The sequence below is a fragment of the Patiria miniata genome, unplaced genomic scaffold (assembly GCF_015706575.1).
Source record: "Patiria miniata isolate m_02_andy unplaced genomic scaffold, ASM1570657v1 HiC_scaffold_7, whole genome shotgun sequence".
Lineage (NCBI taxonomy): Eukaryota > Metazoa > Echinodermata > Asteroidea > Valvatida > Asterinidae > Patiria > Patiria miniata.
The window spans coordinates 25,619,684-25,638,385 of record NW_024037074.1 but is presented as its reverse complement, the minus strand read 5'-3'; the positions used below and the strand labels follow the sequence as shown (position 1 = coordinate 25,638,385).

General features: G+C 40.5%; 1 protein-coding gene across 1 annotated transcript in view; it reads right to left on the bottom strand.

Moving 5' to 3' along the window:
• Window positions 1-15,682, bottom strand: part of LOC119745443 (cytosolic carboxypeptidase 1-like) — a 41,462-nt gene extending 25,780 nt beyond the window's left edge. The window contains exons 1-10 of the mRNA XM_038221792.1: window positions 15,606-15,682; window positions 12,770-12,935; window positions 11,231-11,346; window positions 10,853-10,920; window positions 9,423-9,627; window positions 8,636-8,767; window positions 5,918-6,049; window positions 3,396-3,542; window positions 1,660-1,740; window positions 526-681 (exon numbers count right to left, since the gene is read on the bottom strand). Of these exons, the coding sequence (XP_038077720.1) occupies window positions 526-681; window positions 1,660-1,740; window positions 3,396-3,542; window positions 5,918-6,049; window positions 8,636-8,767; window positions 9,423-9,627; window positions 10,853-10,920; window positions 11,231-11,346; window positions 12,770-12,810 (1,078 nt within the window). The 5' untranslated portion in view covers window positions 12,811-12,935; window positions 15,606-15,682. The remainder of the gene's footprint in view (window positions 1-525; window positions 682-1,659; window positions 1,741-3,395; window positions 3,543-5,917; window positions 6,050-8,635; window positions 8,768-9,422; window positions 9,628-10,852; window positions 10,921-11,230; window positions 11,347-12,769; window positions 12,936-15,605) is intronic.
• Between the last annotated feature and the right edge of the window lie 3,020 nt (window positions 15,683-18,702).

The window sequence follows — 18,702 nt, the reverse complement described above, 5'->3', positions numbered from 1 at the left end:
TCCTAGTTTTTGAGTAAAATCCATATATCTATTTCGTGATAACCCTGTGGAGACGTATACAATCTTTTGTTCCCTATTGTGCACATGTCTCCACAGGGTACCGTGTACCAGATCAATAGGGGGTCCATGATTGAAGGTGTTTGTAAGATGTGTGTACATACACATGGTTCCTTAAGGAGCAGTGAGTACAATAGGGACAATAGACCCTGTAATGTAATTGAGGACAGGAGTCAGATCGAGGACGTCCTCAATTAGAAAACGTGTACACAACCAGTGGGAGCTGTTGCAAAAAAGTTAGACATCCTCCATTTACAACATTAACAAACCTGTCTGAATGTTTGTGTGTTCAAGATTTGATCGTTCATGAGATGATCACTTGCCAAGCAGGCCAGTCGCACGCGAAACGTCAGCCTTTGTAAAGGGTCGGCTGAATGTTGAAATATTTCAGCCATGAACAAGAGCCTTGCCAAACATTCACCGAATTCAATGCGATTTCCTATCCTGAAATGAAACAAAATCTTCTACCTTCTCTTTCTGGTCTGGTGGCCAACAGTCCCACCGTGCTGGCCGGCAGGCTGAAGGGGACGCAAGACTTGATGGTTGTGACTGGAAGACGGTTACGAGGGGAGCACTTACGTAGAATGACGCTAATTAGATTGACAAGTGAATCCAATTCCTTACCTGCAAAGAAACAAGAGACACACTGATGGTCAAATGACTTCATAAATTCAACTCACTTTAAGAAACAAATCATGGACATGGTGATATGTGACATAATGCCAACAAGTTGTTCTCTTTTTTTCTCGAAGTACACTGAAGACTGCACAGCAAATGTGATGCGTACAAACCTGAAGCGTCTGTGTGCATGACATCCACAAGTACATGTATGCACCTGAATGAGGGGAATATGTCAGTAATGGTGCTCTTGGCTCTGTGCACAAGTACCCCCTCAGTGGTAAGAAAGGGAGAGTTGGGGGAGACCACTGGGATCGAAGGCAACAAATGCGGTGTCGTTTACAAATTTAACTGCCCTGCAGATCTCTGGGGACCAGATTCAAGGAGCACACAAGATCCAAACCCCCTCATAACTGTGGGTGAACAGTTAGTTGACCAGAAACATAACATCACCTTGGCCAATGTACAAGTCATAGCACGAGAGGAACGCTTCTGGAGCAGAAAGATCCGGGAGGCCATAGAGATCAAGACCCAGAACCAAACACCCAACAGGGACGCGGGATACGACCTGCCCACCATCTATGACTATCTGCTCTCACGTGACCGCCCCAAAGATGGTCTCGTGAGCGGAGGGATTTAGCCACAACGTTGAATGAAGAGGTTGTGACGACCTCGCAAGCTACGTCCTGCTTAATCAATAGACTCTGAAAGGTAACTATTATCTCAATATCAATATGACAGAGTCCAATACCAGTCTACATGCTGCTATTAACCAGTTTGTTATGACCATGAGGGGAAATGTGAGATGTTTTACGCTACCCCACATTTGCAGCTCACATAGGTAGTCCAAAGGAGGGCCATCTACAGTTTCTGAATAGAATCCACTCGGAATGTTCTCAATAGCTGTGCGTCAGTATTCTGACTTTTAAGCTGCTTTCTGCATTTTAATGGGTCAAGTGACCACCCCATCCTTTATGAACTTACAGTGGCTAGCAGTGTTTTCCTGAGCGATGTCATACAGAACCTTGATGCCATTGGAATCAATGAAGGCTTTCTTTCCAGACTCTGTACAGGAAGAAGGTAAAAAAACAAATACTTGAATCACACCCATCAAGAAATTCACAATTCTTCTCCGTTCCTAGTCTAAATGAAGTCAATCAAAAGTCACCATGTTCATCATGGAAACAGTCCACTGGACTGTGTTATCATACATTAGCTTACTTAAAGGGAATATACATGTACATCATTTGCTTTTGCTGTAATTTTCAGAAATGGATGGAATTGGTGGGTTGGAAATATATAGCAAATATAGTTACACTGACTTTTTTGAGGTTTTGGGTTTGAAAATGCTATAAAAACCAAGAAAAACAATCATTTTCCTGTAGTCTGGTTCCCTGACTCCATATAAGAAGAAACAGAGCAGTTTACATACATTGGGGAATTGTAAGGTCAGGGAACTAGTCTAGCTGGCTCCTACCCGTTCATAGGTTTGTAATCGATTGCAAACAAGTGCGATGGTCAATTGGGGCCAGTATTTGAAAAAAGCCAGTTTTTTCCAACGCTGATCGGCCAATAAGCATTGGAAATTGATACAAAAATACCACTTTTCTTGAAAATGACAGTATACCAGGTGCCATGATTTTACAGGATGCTTTACACTGTCATTCACTAACAGTCCAGCAAGGTATTTCAAAATGATTTGGTAGTTTTATTTTTTGATGTTTGCAAATGTTGTATTTTCCTTTTAAGCCATGTTCGTAAAGGATATTTATTGGGAAAGCTAACTGAGACGATGGGTACTATTGCTATTCTTAATCCAGTGCAAACAGCACAGAAAGGTTTCCTTTTGGTTACTTTTCTTGAATCCAGTGGTTACTTTTACCGGCCAACTTTTGCCCTGGAAAAGTGACCAGGTCAATTTTCATAAGACGAAAAGTCCAGTGCGGACAGCGCGAGTCGGTCCAATTGCAAGGGAAAGCTGTACATCCGGGCACTGCGTGAAGGTCACAATACACAGGCACACTGCACGCGCACTGTGCGTGATTTCGTAGGTCAGCATTTCAATCGTTTCTTCCCACACTGTACTAAAGTTTCTGTTCATTTAAAAAAAAAATTATAAGTCATTATGGACATTATGGACACAATTAGACGTTTTAGAAATACCCTGTACTATTCACGGACTTTTCATAATGTTATATCTTAGGACGATTAAGGATATAGGATGGCCGATCGCACGGACACATGTTCATGCCCAGATCGGTTCCTTTAACCACGATCTTGGTAACAATTTTCTTACTCAAAAGTCCGAGTGGCTATTCCAAGATACGCGCGCCGTTCCTTCTGCACGCAAGTATAATGGGATAACCGCTGAAATGTTTGTGTACCTCCTGCGTGTTCCATCTTTACTGTGCGTCAAGTTTGCTTGAAGATAAATTCGCTATTCGGCCTCGTGTTATGCGAGACACAGACGTACTGCATTATTCCGTGTTCTACTCGCGCTCGTGGGATAACTAATATAAGTAGCTTAAAACTGCCAAAATCAAATACATGTACCTGACTTCAAATGATTTTGAAGGATTTAGAATTATAGGTTCCAAATATTGATTGATGTCTCAATTCTGCCTGTGTAGAAAGGAGAACGTTTAGTAATACTGCACAGTGTTGGATTTAGCAGATGCAAGTTTCTTGTAAGGAAATCCACCCAGTCAAGTTGTGCTTACTGAGTACAGTGATGTTCTTGAGAGTGTTGAGGATGGCCTTGCGTATCTTGACATGTCTATTCCGAGCATCGTTGCGTTGCCAATCACACATCATGGTAAGGAGCATGGTGACACCACCCTGACCGACCGCCCTGGCGGCATTACTCTCTGCGAAATATGGAAAACAAAGGTCTCAAAATAAGTCAAGTCTTTGATGCAATTCATGTACAGAACGCCACTGTACCAAATAATATACAAACAAGTCAGGTGTGTTTACAAACACAAATGCCCCGCAACCGTGACTGTTTCTATGACATAACACCACTCTAACATCAACTTACATGTACCTTGGTCAAATGGAACTTTCATTGACAGCATCAGTGTCTTCTGTAGGTTTTATATGAATTAATCCCTAATCCCTATGATCTCAGAATAAATACAAGATTTCTATTGTTTTAGCCACTGTGACCTTGACCCTTGACCTTTCGACCCCCAATGCGATAGGCTTCTTAGGATTGCCAAGGACAATCCACAAACCAAATTTGAAATTCATATGTAAAGTATATCTCAAGTTATCACGCTGACAAAATTTCTTTTGTTTTTGCCACTGTGACCTTGACCCTTGACCTTTTGGCCCCAAGTGCAAAAGGCTTCTTAGAATTGCCAAGGACAATCCACAAACCAAATTTGAAGTTCATATGTAAAGTATTTCTCAAGTTATCGCGCTGACAAAATTTCTATTGTTTCAGCCACTGTGACCTTGACCCTTGACCTTTTGGCCCCAAATGCAAAAGGCTTCTTAGAATTGCCAAGGACAATCCACAAACCAAATTTGAAGTTCATATGTACAGTATTTCTCAAGTTATCGCGCTGACAAAATTTCTATTGTTTCAGCCACTGTGACCTTGACCCTTGACCTTTCGGCCCCAAATGCAAAAGGCTTCTTAGGATTACCAAGGACAATCCACAAACCAAATTTGAAGTTCATATGTAAAGTATTTCTCAAGTTATCGCGCTGACAAAATTTCTATTGTTTCAGCAACTGTGACCTTGACCCTTGACCTTTTGGCCCCAAATGCAAAAGGCTTCTTAGAATTGCCAAGGACAATCCACAAACCAAATTTGAAGTTCATATGTAAAGTATTTCTCAAGTTATCGCGCTGACAAAATTTCTATTGTTTCAGCCACTGTGACCTTGACCCTTGACCTTTTGGCCCCAAATGCAAAAGGCTTCTTAGAATTGCCAAGGACAATCCACAAACCAAATTTGAAGTTCATATGTAAAGTATTTCTCAAGTTATCGCGCTGACAAAATTTCTATTGTTTCAGCCACTGTGACCTTGACCCTAGACCTTTCGGCCCCAAATGCAAAAGGCTTCTTAGGATTACCAAGAACAATCCACAAACCAAATTTGAAGTTCACATGTAAAGTATTTCTCAAGTTATCGCGCTGACAAGATTTGTCCGGACACACACACCCACCCACCCACCCACACACACACCCACACACCCACCCACCCACCCACCCACCCACCCACCCACGGAAGGACAAGGCGGAAACAGTATGCCCCTTCGGCTTCGCCGCGGGGCATAAAAATGAATGTTTGTGAGTGCAATGGTAGGATTAATTTCATGAGGTGACGGATGAAATGTTCCATTCCACGAGGCGAAGCCGAGTGGAATGGAACATTTCATCTGTCACCGAATGAAATTATTCTTTCCATTGCACGAATGTGAAACATTCCTTACTTGTTTTATATAACACCTGACTAAATCCTTGTCATCTGATTGGTTAGCTTGTTAACTGGTACTCACATCAATGTTCTACTTTTTCAGATAGCAATAACTGGTGGTCTCTTCCAATATTCGATTTATTCAAAACTGTTTGACAAGTTAAGAACTAGCCAGCATATTTCATTTATCTCGGTTTAAAACTTTTCCACAACAAAGTTCAAAACTTTCATATCTGAAGTTATGTATTTAAAAAACTGTTATCGACAAGTTCAGGACTACCATATTCAAATTCATCTCATAGTTTGGCAGCAAATCTTATTCGCTGCTTTGTGTTAGCAGCATCAGCATTTACATAGAGTTCCAATATTTTTTTGGAAAACAAACAGAGATTCTTGCGTATCATGCGCCAATTTGACATTCTGTGAAGGAGATTCAGAATAAAGCGCCACCACCGGCAGTAATGAAACGGTGCACCGGAATGTATTGGGACGAATAATTCAATGACACGTGATCAACGATCCACCAATCAGATGACTGGCATTTATTCTTGTGTTGTATACAATTTTATATTGGGTTTTGCCCTTCACCGACATATTTTTATAAACACTGTAACTAACGTCACTGTTGTTCATCGGCGAAAGGCACAAACCAATATATAACGGAAGGTCTTCTGTTGTTAATATCGATAGAATCCAATCATTATACAGTGGTGGACCTTTAGTGTAGCTAAATGTATTTATTAGAAAGTCAAAACATACACATTTTATGGTTTTCCAGGTTAAGATAAAACGGTTAGCAAAGTGACTTACTTGATTTGACAAGCTGGCACAGGATGTCCAACGCAAGGCGAAGGGTAGTGTTGTGCTTGCGACCACACACTGAGAGAATCCTAAACATGCAGTTAACAGCTCCGGATTTCCCCAAATAGGATGCGTTAACAGCTGGAAGAAAATATCCAAGATAGCATTGGGAGAAATTTCAAAAACGGGTGACATTGGTACAGATTTACTCAAGCTGCACTGTAATTTTACTGTGATGCCTAATGTTTGGGTATAATTGGTGCAAACAATTGAAATATTAATCAAAATGATGTAATGTCCATGTTACATAGATAACTAAGTCTCCTCAAAATATCACGCTGAATAACACCTAGAGCCCCTGAAACAGTTTAAAATAACTTGAAGTCCCACTTAACATTATCCACAACACTAAGTTTCACTCAATGACTAATTACACGCATGTTTGTCTACAAATGTTATAATATGGAATTTTGTGTCGGGGTGATATAAATCAAATTAGGTTTTGCCCTTCACCGACGTTTAAACACTGTATACTCAGTGTGTTACCTCCCGAGTGAAAGTTGGAAAAAATCACTCAGGTGGGACTCAAACCCACGACCTCCTGCTTTCTAGTGCAGATGTCTTACCACTCGACCACTGAGCTAACGGGATCGATTGGCCGGTTCGAATCTGATGTACATAGCAGCGGGTACCACATAAACTATTATAATATGGAAGTTTGCGTCGGGGTGATATAAACGTCGGTGAAGGGTAAAACCTAATTTGATTTATATCACCCCGACGCAAAATTCCATATTATAATAGTTTATGCGGTACCCGCTGCTATGTACATCAGATTCGAACCGGCCAATCGATCCCGTTAGCTGGGTGGTCGAGTGGTAAGACATCTGCACTAGAAAGCAGGAGGTCGTGGGTTCGAGTCCCACCTGAGTGATTTTTTCCAACTTTCACTTGGGAGGTAACACACTGAGTATACAGTGTTTAAACGTCGGTGAAGGGCAAAACCTAATTTGATGTCTACAAATGTGTCAGAATCTGAACAATTTGCCAACTTCTTTGAAAGACTGACACAGCATTCTTATTTTTTTTTCTTGTTTTTTTTTTTTGGGGGGGGGGGGTTTAATTAGTGACAATGTAATAGTTACAAGGTGATCAGGGTGATATTATACAATCCTGCAGAGTGTAGGGCTGTGCATTGGAACCGGGTACCCGAGTGCCCGGTCGTTGATGTCAGGAACCGGTTCCAGATTATGGGATGGGTACCCATAACCAACTTTACAAATTACTTAGTAACTTCTCAGAAAATGAAACAGAAGGGTTCTGAATGCCATTTGTGTGGAATTTTCTAAATGAAAACCAGGCTACATGGAAAACCAAAACATATTTCACATTTATGATGCTCGCGAAAGTTGCAGTTTACACTGTAAAGCTATGCTCACTGTACAACACTTGCAACGTGCTGTACTGACGCACCGATGTGGTAGTATTATCGTGCAGACCTTTATGAACAATCTAATCAGCAACTTCAGAGGTTCAAAGTTTGGGGTTGAATTCTTTAACAGGTACCCAGGTACTCATGGTTTTATCAATCAAGAACCTGGTTCCCATACTACCCATAAATGCACACCCCTAGCAGAGTGACAATCCAACCACAGAGAACAACAGTGACAGTGAACTAAACTCTCTTATGCACCTTGTTGTTTCAGTACTGTTGAATCATTATTCATAAATACCTCAGACAGTTTAGCTATTCCTATTGGTCGAGAGCCCGTCACGTGGCCGGTCTTAAACAGATGATAAAGACATGGCTAGCTGGTCTTAAACACTTTTCCAGTGTCACATAAAATGTGGACTCCTAAAAATCCAGTGCCTCTTACCGTTTCATTGGTTGAACGTTCACAATCCTCACGTAGGCATGCGCAACACAAAGATGTGTGCACAACCAGTTAGTCAGAATTTTATAGTTCTAAATTTAAAACGCAACGCCCCAGGTGCGTTCTGCGCGACATCGCGCAGAACGTGCTACGCGCGCGTCAATCTCCATAAAGGGGTTGTTTACATCTTACTCGCCCGCTGAACACTCCATTATTTTGCTAGAGGGATGTTTCAAAAAGCTGGAGTGAACTTGTTGATCAAAATCGGGATTTTTTGAACGAATTTCTTGATTTTTTTTTACCGAAAAGGTATTTATGAATGGGAATAAATATGTGCTCGGTCGGTATTAATCACTCTGTTTTAGACTGCTTAGAGTCTGGGTGCTGATAACTACCCTCGCCTCTGGCTCGGGTAATTATCAGCATCCAGACTCTAGGCAGTCTTAAACAGAGTGATTAAAACCTCTCGAGCACACATTTATTCCCTTAGTTAACTTTCAGTCTCTAAACTTGGAATACCTAAAACAAAATTCCACTAAGAATGCTAAAAAATCAGGAACATGTGAACTTCCCACTGGGAAAAGCGTAAAAACAACAGATGTGCACATGTGGGAAAATTAAGCCATGCATATCTAAGTAAAAGCTTTCACAAGCGAAACTGCGGATGGCTCATTTATCTATGCACCAAGGTTCAGATTTATAAGGGAACATCATCACGAACAAGCCAATTGTCCGAGAGAAACCTTTTTAACGGAACAGGAATGTTCATGTTTGAGGCATTGCCTGAATATAAAAGGCGGATGTAAGCTGGTTGAGAATGGACTGAATAACAATCTACACGTAGTAAACTCACAATTTGTTGCATATATCTTGAGCACCTGTAGTGTTGGTTGCAAGATCTCGAAGTTTGCAGTGTTGGTGCGGACGAGGCCAAACGTGATAGCCAGGGCACCGCTCAGACGAGCTTTCACACCAAATTTTCTATCTGAAATGTTCCAAAAGTGAAAAAAATGGATGTGAGAATTAGAAAAACGTGTAAGGTCCCGTTTCAATTGATATCAAGTTGTGAGTAGAAGTATTCGTTTTGTCTGGAAGAAGCTTTGCATTTGTCCTGGATGTACTCCGGGAAAATGTTCATTAATAGCAACTGCTGTGGAGCAGAAATGTTTCTTAGCAAATGTGCATGCTCAGCAAAAAAAACAACAATGGGAACCAGTCGTCAGCAATAGACAAACACACAAAATGTTGCCCGGTGCCCTGTTTTTTTTTCCCTCTGTCAATATTTTCTGCGCTTAGTAAATTTGTGATAGTGGTGGGAGAAATCAGAAATTTCAAAATCCGGTTATGCTAATTTTTTTACAACCGAATAACGGTTATCCGATTTCACCAGAATCTCCAATTCAGCTCACAGTCATGTCAACAAAAAGTGACAAGTGAGGTGCTGCATGCACGATGATTGGTAGTTTGCATGATTCAGTGACCACTGGACCTTGGTACACTTCAGAGCTGTAGCGTTGGAAAAATAGTAGTTGAATTCATACCAAATTTTTGAAAATCTGGATTTTCATCCCACCACTAATTTCTGACCTGAGCAACTTTATGAAATTGGTCCTGGACTGCAAGGATCGTGAGATACCAACCTTTAGGGCCTATTTTACTCAGGACGTGATGCAGTGTCACCATGAGTTCTTCTGAAACCGGTTGTGCGCGGGATGCTGTTGCTAGAGCAGCCAGCAGGACTTGTGTTGCTCCATGACTGACAAAGACCGACGCTCGCTTACCCGTGTACAGCAACTCCACCAGTGTTGACACAACGTGGAAAGACACATGGTTATCAGTGGAACTCTGGAAAAAAAAAGCAGTTATCAACATTAATACTTTGCTTCCTGTCCTTAACCCTAACTCCCTACTGTCTTTTACTGGACCAAGTCCGCCACAATCCATCAATCACACTGCTGCCAATGCATGCTTTGCTTCAGGCCTCCAGGCCCAAGACCATCATACTCTATAAATATTTGATCAAACAAGGCCTGCAGGACCAAGTCCCCCAAAAAACACCAAAATGCGGGATGGATTTTGATGGAGTTGGGGAGGTTAGGGTTAAAGGAAGAGTACATCATTTGTCATTTGTGCATTTTTTACGTGTGAAGGAACAAAAGCGTTCAAAATCTAAAGACAGGTGCTTAACAACTAACCTGATTAACTTTTAGCTCGGTGAATGCTGTATATTCCGAGAAAATATTTAAGGATCTCAATTTCAATTCAAAAGTTACCGAGTCATGTTTTGAATTGCGTCTGAAATCAGTGTCCGGGACACGTTCTCATTCAGCCAATTGGAGCTAACGCAATGCCACGCACCGAAACCGACGAATTACAGCAACCGAGCGTGTGCGTGCGTTGTGTCAACGCTTGTGCGCACCCATTCACGGCTTTGCCAAATTAAAAATGAACTACTAACGGAAATTTCCAAAAATGCATCTTTAGACGCATCTTTGGAAGTGACCTTCTTTTTTGTTGTCTTCAAAATGACAGCATGCCAGAAGGAATCATTTCACAGGGAGTTTAGTGCCATTACTATCTTTAAACCAAGTGTGCTTTCAACAATTATTTAGTCAGTTACTTCTTAGATAGCTGCAAATGATAGACTCTACCTTTAAGCCTCAGGACATCCATACAATGTAAGAAACCAACAGATTTTACTCTGTCAATAAATAACATGACTGGTATATATGTACTAATCCAAACAGAACCTGAATGGCACTTGCCTCATTTGTCATGATGACCGATAATGGGGGAACAACTAATATGAATATTTATGAATGCAAATTAAGTGTGTATCATGGGCTCCCCATTACTGCAAAGCCTCTTTGTTGACAAGCATCAAATTCAATTTTTGAAAGTACTACTAAAACTAATCAAAGCTTTTAACAACAGTGTGACATCATCAAAATAGTTGACCCCCTTTTTTTCTGTGCTTGCGTCACAAGATTCTAGCATTGGTAACTAGCCAGTACCAGAAGACATTGTTGGGGGGTTTGTATCCATGGGCATCATGGAAACATGGGCTCACCTCTAGCGTAGAAAACAGTATCTCCAAGCCATTTGTTGTTTTTGACATGATTTGTTTCCGCACTGGTTCTGGAAGCAAAAGCAAACAATGCACTTCTTACTGTTAAAAACTTGAAATATACAATACTTGATTTCATTGTAGCCATTTGTCTACCGGTAGGTTTGAACTTTGTTTGCTATTTTGAAGCACTGCAGCACAAAAGTACAATACTTCTCACTTTTGCCAACACTGTTTCGAAAAACGGCAGACATTTTGCGTGTGAAACATCCAAGATCTCTTTACCAACTGTGCCCGTCTATACCAACATGTTACTGTGTGTCCTGAAGCCGTAATGCCCAGCTCTCGTTACCCCAGCTGATGTTCAAACTGTGCCCGTACCTTGATCTTTAGTGCAATTTAATATCTTGGCTGTTGTGTAGCGCATCTGCTCGATATCATCGGAGCTGGAGCTGTTGAGCTTCTCCAGGGAATACAGCAAGGTCCCAATACGTGATCTGAAAACAGAGACAAACAAATATGCTAAAATTACTAAATAATATTGGTGATGGATTTTGAAGTCCTTGCAACTACTTGCTCAATTTTTTCTCTCTTTTCTTTCAACACTTTGCCAGCAAATAATCTTTTTTTTTATTAGCCCTTTTGGCTAGGAACCATCCTCAATCCTGCAAAATCTTCAAATTGCCACCATGTGAAAATTTGATTAAGCCTCAATCCTCCAAAATCATCCGTTATTTTTTTAATTTGTTCAGTGGAGGTGTGACCATTGCCTCAATCCTTCAAAAGCCTCCAACAATTACTGTAATGGGTTGAGGCAGTGCCGATGACATTCAGAAGCAGTGCGGATGATATCAAGCATAATGCAGGGCTAAATTATGCATGGCTGAACATAAACAATGCAGGATACAGCCTACGAACTCGACACAATGCGTACTCCAAACTTAAAAATAAAAATTTTCCATTCAGCCTCAATCCTCCAAAAAATCCACCAAAACCCCCTGGAGGATTTCCTAGGATTGTGGGTTAGGGTTAATAATACAGATGAAAACGATTACTCAACATCTCTTGCAATAATGAGCAAGAGTAGCGGGATTCATCAAAATTGAATTCCTTCTTTTTCCGCCATTACTATTTCAAATTATGGTCTGTCACAGCTGTTTACATCCTCCAAATGAGATTTGTACGTCCTTGAGCAAGAACTTTGCCACAATTTCTTCTGTACTCTCCTGACCCCCAGAACTTTTTGCTTGGATTCAACACTGTTGTGAAGTAATGATTCACAATCCTTCAAAGCGGGAATTGAAGCCGGTGAGGGTTTACAATAAAACCTTCCCAAATCCTCCAAAATCCTCTTTGCAAAATGGAGGATTTTGCAGGATTGAGGCTACAGGGCAAAAGTGTGTGGCTGATTTTGGAGGATGCACTGTGTCAAGGTCTTAGGCCGGGCCTTGTGTTGTTTATGCTCAGTCACACATAAATTTAAGCCTATATTATACCTGAAATCCTCCGCACTGCTCCAGGATGTCACTGGCTCTGCCTCAACATATTGACAATGATTGCTGGGGGATTTTGCAGGACTGAGGCAGTGGTCACCCCTCCAAGGACAACATTCAAGAAATAATGGAGGATTTTGCAGGATTGAGGCTGTATGCTATTTTTTATGGAGGCAGTTGGAGGACTTTGCAGGATTGAGGTTACATCCTAGCAAAGATTCCTAGGGAGTTAGGGTTAATTCAGGTTGAACAGTCTGTGACAGCAGAGCAAAATGTATTCACAACCAGGACATATCCAACTGCTTCCTGGAATATGCAAATAAGATTTCCAGATTTCAAGCACAGTTGTTGCGGGCGCTCCGAGTTTTACAAGGAAAAGCAATGCAGTGCCCCATTGTACATAGAAGGAGTTCAGGTTTATACCTACCCTGGAGTTGATAGGCTTTTGTCCATCTTGCCTTTGCTCATTGTGATATTTCTGTAGCTTTTTTCCCTTCCAAAGGAAATGAGGTAGAGGTAGCTGGGTTGAATCAGGATGGTACTTCAAGCAGACACGACTGTCAATTGACTGACATCTTTTTCCATGTTGGTGTCTGAAATTACACAAACACAGGTGGAGAAAAATGCATGAAAAAAAAAGACAACTCAATAAATTTCCAAATTATCACATGTCAAAAATGCCAGACTCAAGCTTAAAAATATTTGTCCTTTTTTTCATGAACAAGATGGACTAAGTAGAGTTGATAACTCCGCCTCAGACTTAACTTTGTGAATTATGGTCAAAATTTGAAATTTCTATTTGCTCTTTCACGACAATTGTCACATTTATTACAGCTGTTAACATCATCAAGGCACAGTACAGAGCCCAATTTAAGCAGTTCAGCAAAGATACAAGTAGTTCACATATTTTGCACAGAGACTTTTGCCTCTTAGCAAAATCAGATACCAGTTAAAATCCCATGTGATTATACACGTCAGTCATTCCATAAACTTCTGGTCCAAAAGTGTGCTCTAACATGACGGTTACTATCTTTGTGGACCTGTGAACAAAAGAGGCCCACAGCATGCAGGAAGCGTGAACGCTTTGTTCCCCCTCTCTGGAAAACAGATTTAGGTTTTGTGTAATTTGCCATGCAAGTACCAGTAGCATTCAAATTAACTTCAAAGTATTTTTAAAATTTTGTTTGGTAGGTACTTTGCTTTGCATAATTACTCTTTGAGACAGAAGGCACTAAAGAACATGTCCTGACTTTACAAAATCTTATATCAAATGTAAAAAACATGGACGCAAAAAAAAATTTGGCCCCAAATTTATTGAATGACCCCTGTTGTAGATAGTTTTCAGGTTGTGTTCTGCTGGCGGCTCCTATTTCAGCGTGCACAGTTAAGGTTTAGTGGCCTGTGTAGTGGTTCACTGAACATCCTAAATGACACACACAGTATTATTAGTCCTTGGTTCTGATGGTTGAAACGAGTTCAGGATCAAACAGTTTGGCCTGGTACAGAATGTACATCGTAGGTTCACGAGCAGAATTTAGAAGAAGAAAATGGTGGATGGGTCAAATTTACTCAGGCACGCTCAGACTAGGTTACAAACGCTGAAAAGATATTGACAAGCTGTAGTGTGTCAGGTCATGTAACATTAGGCCGAGGTCAAAGCCTGACCAGTAAACAAACATGTATACAGAATTACATGTGTAACCATGTGTAGCTCCACGGGTAACGAAACCTGGGATACAGAAAGCTAGTACAGCGAAGTTAATGGCTGAAAACTAAATGCACTTAGCTAACATTTGAAGCTTTCTTTTCAACTGTGAGACCCAGAAATATTCAAATGCATTTCAATTCAAATGCCTGTCTCAATCACAATGATTCACAATATGAAAATATAACTCTCACTTCTTTTTTTTGCCGACTGTGTAGTTTTTATACAGGCTTCTATTTCTTTCTGGTCCTATAACTAATAAGTGTTTGTATCATTCGAAAATGACTTCTGCAACCTGAAGCAGTCTTCTTTTAGAGCCAGAGTCCATCATTTGCAGCTATCCAAAAAGTAACTGGCGTATTTATTGTTGAAACACATACTTGGCTGAAAGATAGTAAGGGGACTAAACTCCCTGTGAAATTATTCTTACTGGCAAGCTGTCATTTTGAAGAAATCAACGAAAGAAGGCCTTTCCAATGGTGCTTCTTAAGAAGCACCGTTGGAAATTCAAATTAGTAGTTTGTTTTGTGATTCGGCGAAGGGAGGGTTTTGTCATTTGTATCGTCATTTTACCCCAAAATTTCCCTAAAATCCAAAACCCTGCCTACTAAACTATCCATAACATTCCTGTTGGTTTTCCTTCCTCCATGGTTTCAAACATCGGCAAAAAAACCCTACTTGGGAAAGTCCAATCATGATCAGTGATCATGGAGATAGAATTATTGGAATTTTCGTTTGTTTAAGCTTAGCGGCCCGCCGCCTAGGCTAAAGTTTTAACTAGATCTCAAAATGACATCCAAACGTTGAAAGCTGTGATCAAAGAAAAGGTGACTCAATACACATGCATGACATGCATGATTACATAGCCCTAATATTTAAGACAGCCCCCTCCCAAGGGCGGATCCAGAACACATTTTTTTGGGGGGGGGGGCCCAAAAAAATGTGTTCCCGAAAAAGTGGGTCACAAAAATTACGGCGTGGGGTTCGTGGCCCGCTTAGGGTCCCCGAAAAATGTTTGGATTCAAGATGCTCGCTCTGTCAGTCTGTGGTGCGATCTGAGGCAATTTTCTGACCATGCATAAGGCTTAAGTTTTAACTTTTAAATTCAACCAATTTTTTGGAGGCAAAGATGGTGGTGTGCGCAGTGCCTGCCTTTATTGTGAGGTCACTTAAAAAAACCAAAAAAACAATTGGGTTCGTTAGGGGGAGGGGACCATGGTCCCCCCCCCCCCCCCGTGATCCGCCCTTGCCCCCTCCAATCCCCCTCCCCTGCATTATACACACGACTTTTGAACTGTGTTCATAACCACCAGGGTACCTCCATGGTAGCACGAAGACGGAAGCCAGACTGTTTATACAAGAGTGGACGCAAATAGTCTGGACTACTGCCTTTACAACGGTCTCTAATTTCGCCACCTCACTACCCGGCAAAATAAAAGCATTGGAATAGTCCTTTACATTGGATAATTAGATAGTACTTGTGATAGAACAATGAACAACAAAAGGGTATCGATAACCATCAGGTTCTTTTTATTTCGACAAACAAATTAATATTTACCAGACACTGATCCGATCGGCAGTCGTTTATGACTCTGTTGACTCGCAGTGCTGCCGTTACCCGACTAGTCTCCACTACAGTCGTATCACCTGTGTGTGCGCTTGTGCGTGTGCGCGTGACTAAGCTCCCAAAACATGCACGACATACACACGACCTGAATGAGACTATCACTCTATTGAAATAACTTGTCCAGTCGTTATCACTTAACTTCGCTTCACTTCACTTCACTTCACTTTATTTTCCACATAAAAGTACAAAGTCGGTTTGAAAAAAAATTGTTTTTATTAATTTTGTTCAGAAATATTCTACTTTGTTGTTTAATTTACTATAAAAATCATCTTTATAGGGAGAGAGTATCAGGGTCTTTATGGGTCTGTGGATATTATGATCAGTACGACTAGAAGAAAGTCTAACTAGAGCGCCTATACGAATAAAGTAAATGAAAAGTGCGCATGTTGGCTTCAAATCCGTTAATAAGTCTAAAATTTGCACTCAAAATACAAGATTTCAACATGTACATAATTTAAAAAAAAATTAAGTGCTAAAAATGTCTTCTTATATATTAAAGTTGGCCGTTGGTTTATAAAAGAGTAAGAAATTCAGATTAAGTGTGTGCTGTATTCAATCTTTTTAAAGGGAATATACATCATTTGCTTTTGCTGTAATTTTCAGAAATGGATGGAATTGGGGGTTGGAAATATATAGCAAATATAGTTACACTGACTTTTTTGAGGTTTTGGGTTCGAAAATGCTATAAAAACCAAGAAAAACAATCCTTTTCCTGTAGTCTGGTTCCCTGACTCCATTTAAGAAGAAACAAAGCAGTTTACATACATTGGGGAATTGTAAGGTCAGGGAACCAGTCTAGCTGGCTTGTACCCGTTCATAGGTGGTAATCTATTGCAAACAAGTGCGATGGTCAACTGGGGCCAGTATTTGAAAAAAAGCCAGTTTTTTCCAACGCTGGTCGGCAGATCAGCGTTGGAAATTGATACAAAAATACCACTTTTCTTGAAAATGACAGTATACCAGGTGCCATGATTTTACAGGATGCTTTACACTGTCATTCACTAACAGTCCAGCAAGGTATTTCAAAATGATTTGGTAGTTTTATTTTTTGATGTTTGCAAATGTTGTATTTTCCCTTTAAAGGGAATATGCAACATTTGCAAACATCAAAAAATAAAACTATAACTAGGATGGTGGTAAATGACAGTCTAAAGTAGCCTGTAAAATTATGGCACCTGGTGTAAAGTCATTTTCAAGAAAATTATATTTTTTGTATACATTTCCAACAGTGGTCGGCCGACCACCGTTGGAAAAACCTAACTCTTTTTTTAACTATTGCTCCAAATGTACCACTTATTTCAGTCCAAATTTGTTTGCTATTGGTTACATATAATTCATGAACGGGTGCAAGCCAGCTAGACTGGTTCCCTTACCTTACAATATTCCGGCATCCATATATTGATCCATTTCATCTTTAGCGGAGTCAGGGAACCAGACTACTTGAACATTTTTGTTTTTCTTGGTTTTTCCAGCATTTTCGAACACAAAACTTCAAACATGTCAGTGTAACAATATTTAATCTATTATACTAACCCCTCAAATAGTCATAATTTAAAATTACAGCAAAAGCCAATGATGTACATTCCCTTTAAATTATGAATAAATATCATTTTGTGAACTTAGGAAAATGTTACGCCCCAACTATCGCATCGGTCCCAACTATAGTTGACCGAAGTCAATATATAGCGTGATCGGCTGACTGATAAGGTTTACGCACAAAACCCCGAGCCAACGAGTTTTTTGTATCGAAAGCTGCCGAACCACATTTTGCGAGAGTGTGTCCGTAATGGGGTTGAAGCCTGCCGGTAATGCTGAGCCCTACTGCCAAAGTTACCAAGGGCATCCCTACATTTTCTCGTGAAAATAGGACCCATTTTTGGACCCTAATTTTATCAAATCTGCTCTTAGATAATAGCTCAAAAGCTAGGGAGATGATCCTCGGCTAAATTCGCACGATTCCACCGGTTTTTAAACTAGACGGTCTCGTTTTTTACAAAAAAAATGTGTGTGTGGGGGGGGGGGGGGGCACTGGTTATGCAAATTAACGACTCGCGTCATGGGCGTCGCGAGGGGGGGGGCAAGGGGGGGGGCACTTGCCCCCCCCCCGGAAAAGCACCAAAAAAAAAAAAAAAAGGAAGGAAAAAAAAAGAAAAAAAAGAAAAGAAAAAGAGGCGCGAAGACAAAGTGGTGTAAATTTAATGAGTTGGGGGGGGGGGGGGGGGCAAAATGTCCCTGCCCCCCTTTGAAACTGATAAATCGAGAATGTGTTTAGAAATACAAGCATTTTTTGGCAAAAAAAATTTTGCCCTCTCTAGAAAAAATCCTGGCGACGCCCATGACTCGCGTAGAAATTTTTGAAAAAGTAATCAAACTTATTGCGCCCGCTGTCGGTTTTATTGCGCCACTTCTGATATATCTTCTGTTTAGCCCCCCCCCCCCACCACCACCACATCGAAAAATAATAGTAATTAAATACTGTTTAAAAATGTGCTCGTTTATTCAGAAATTCATGAAGCATATTCAAACTGATTGGATGTTTCCAAAGTGTCTTTCCCATTTGCAAAAGATCTTTTTAAAAGCCCATGGGGGCATGCAAATTGTGATTTGGCCGGCGTATGCAAATTCGGGTCTTTTTATTGGACAATTCTAAAAGGTAGAACCTAGGAGCCTAGGAGATTTTTTTTATTTCCGTTTAAGAGTAAAGATTTCCCTTACAAAAACACCTAATTATTTTATATTCCCTGACGTGCCTTTATGTGCGCACCCCGCCCCCATCACCCATAAATAATAAAACGTCATTTCAGCTGGGTTGTGTTACTTTTGTAGTAGCTTGACCTCCCCCGCCAACAACTAAAACAAAAATAGGTAAAATACTGACAACCTTCCAAGGATATCAAGTGTCTCACATCTTTCAAGATTTATTTATTTTGTTTCATTCCTTAGTCTTATTGACATACAAATATTTAAACCAATTCATACAAACAAATACAAAAGATTGCAAATGAGGGAAAAAGTTGGGCAGAAGGCC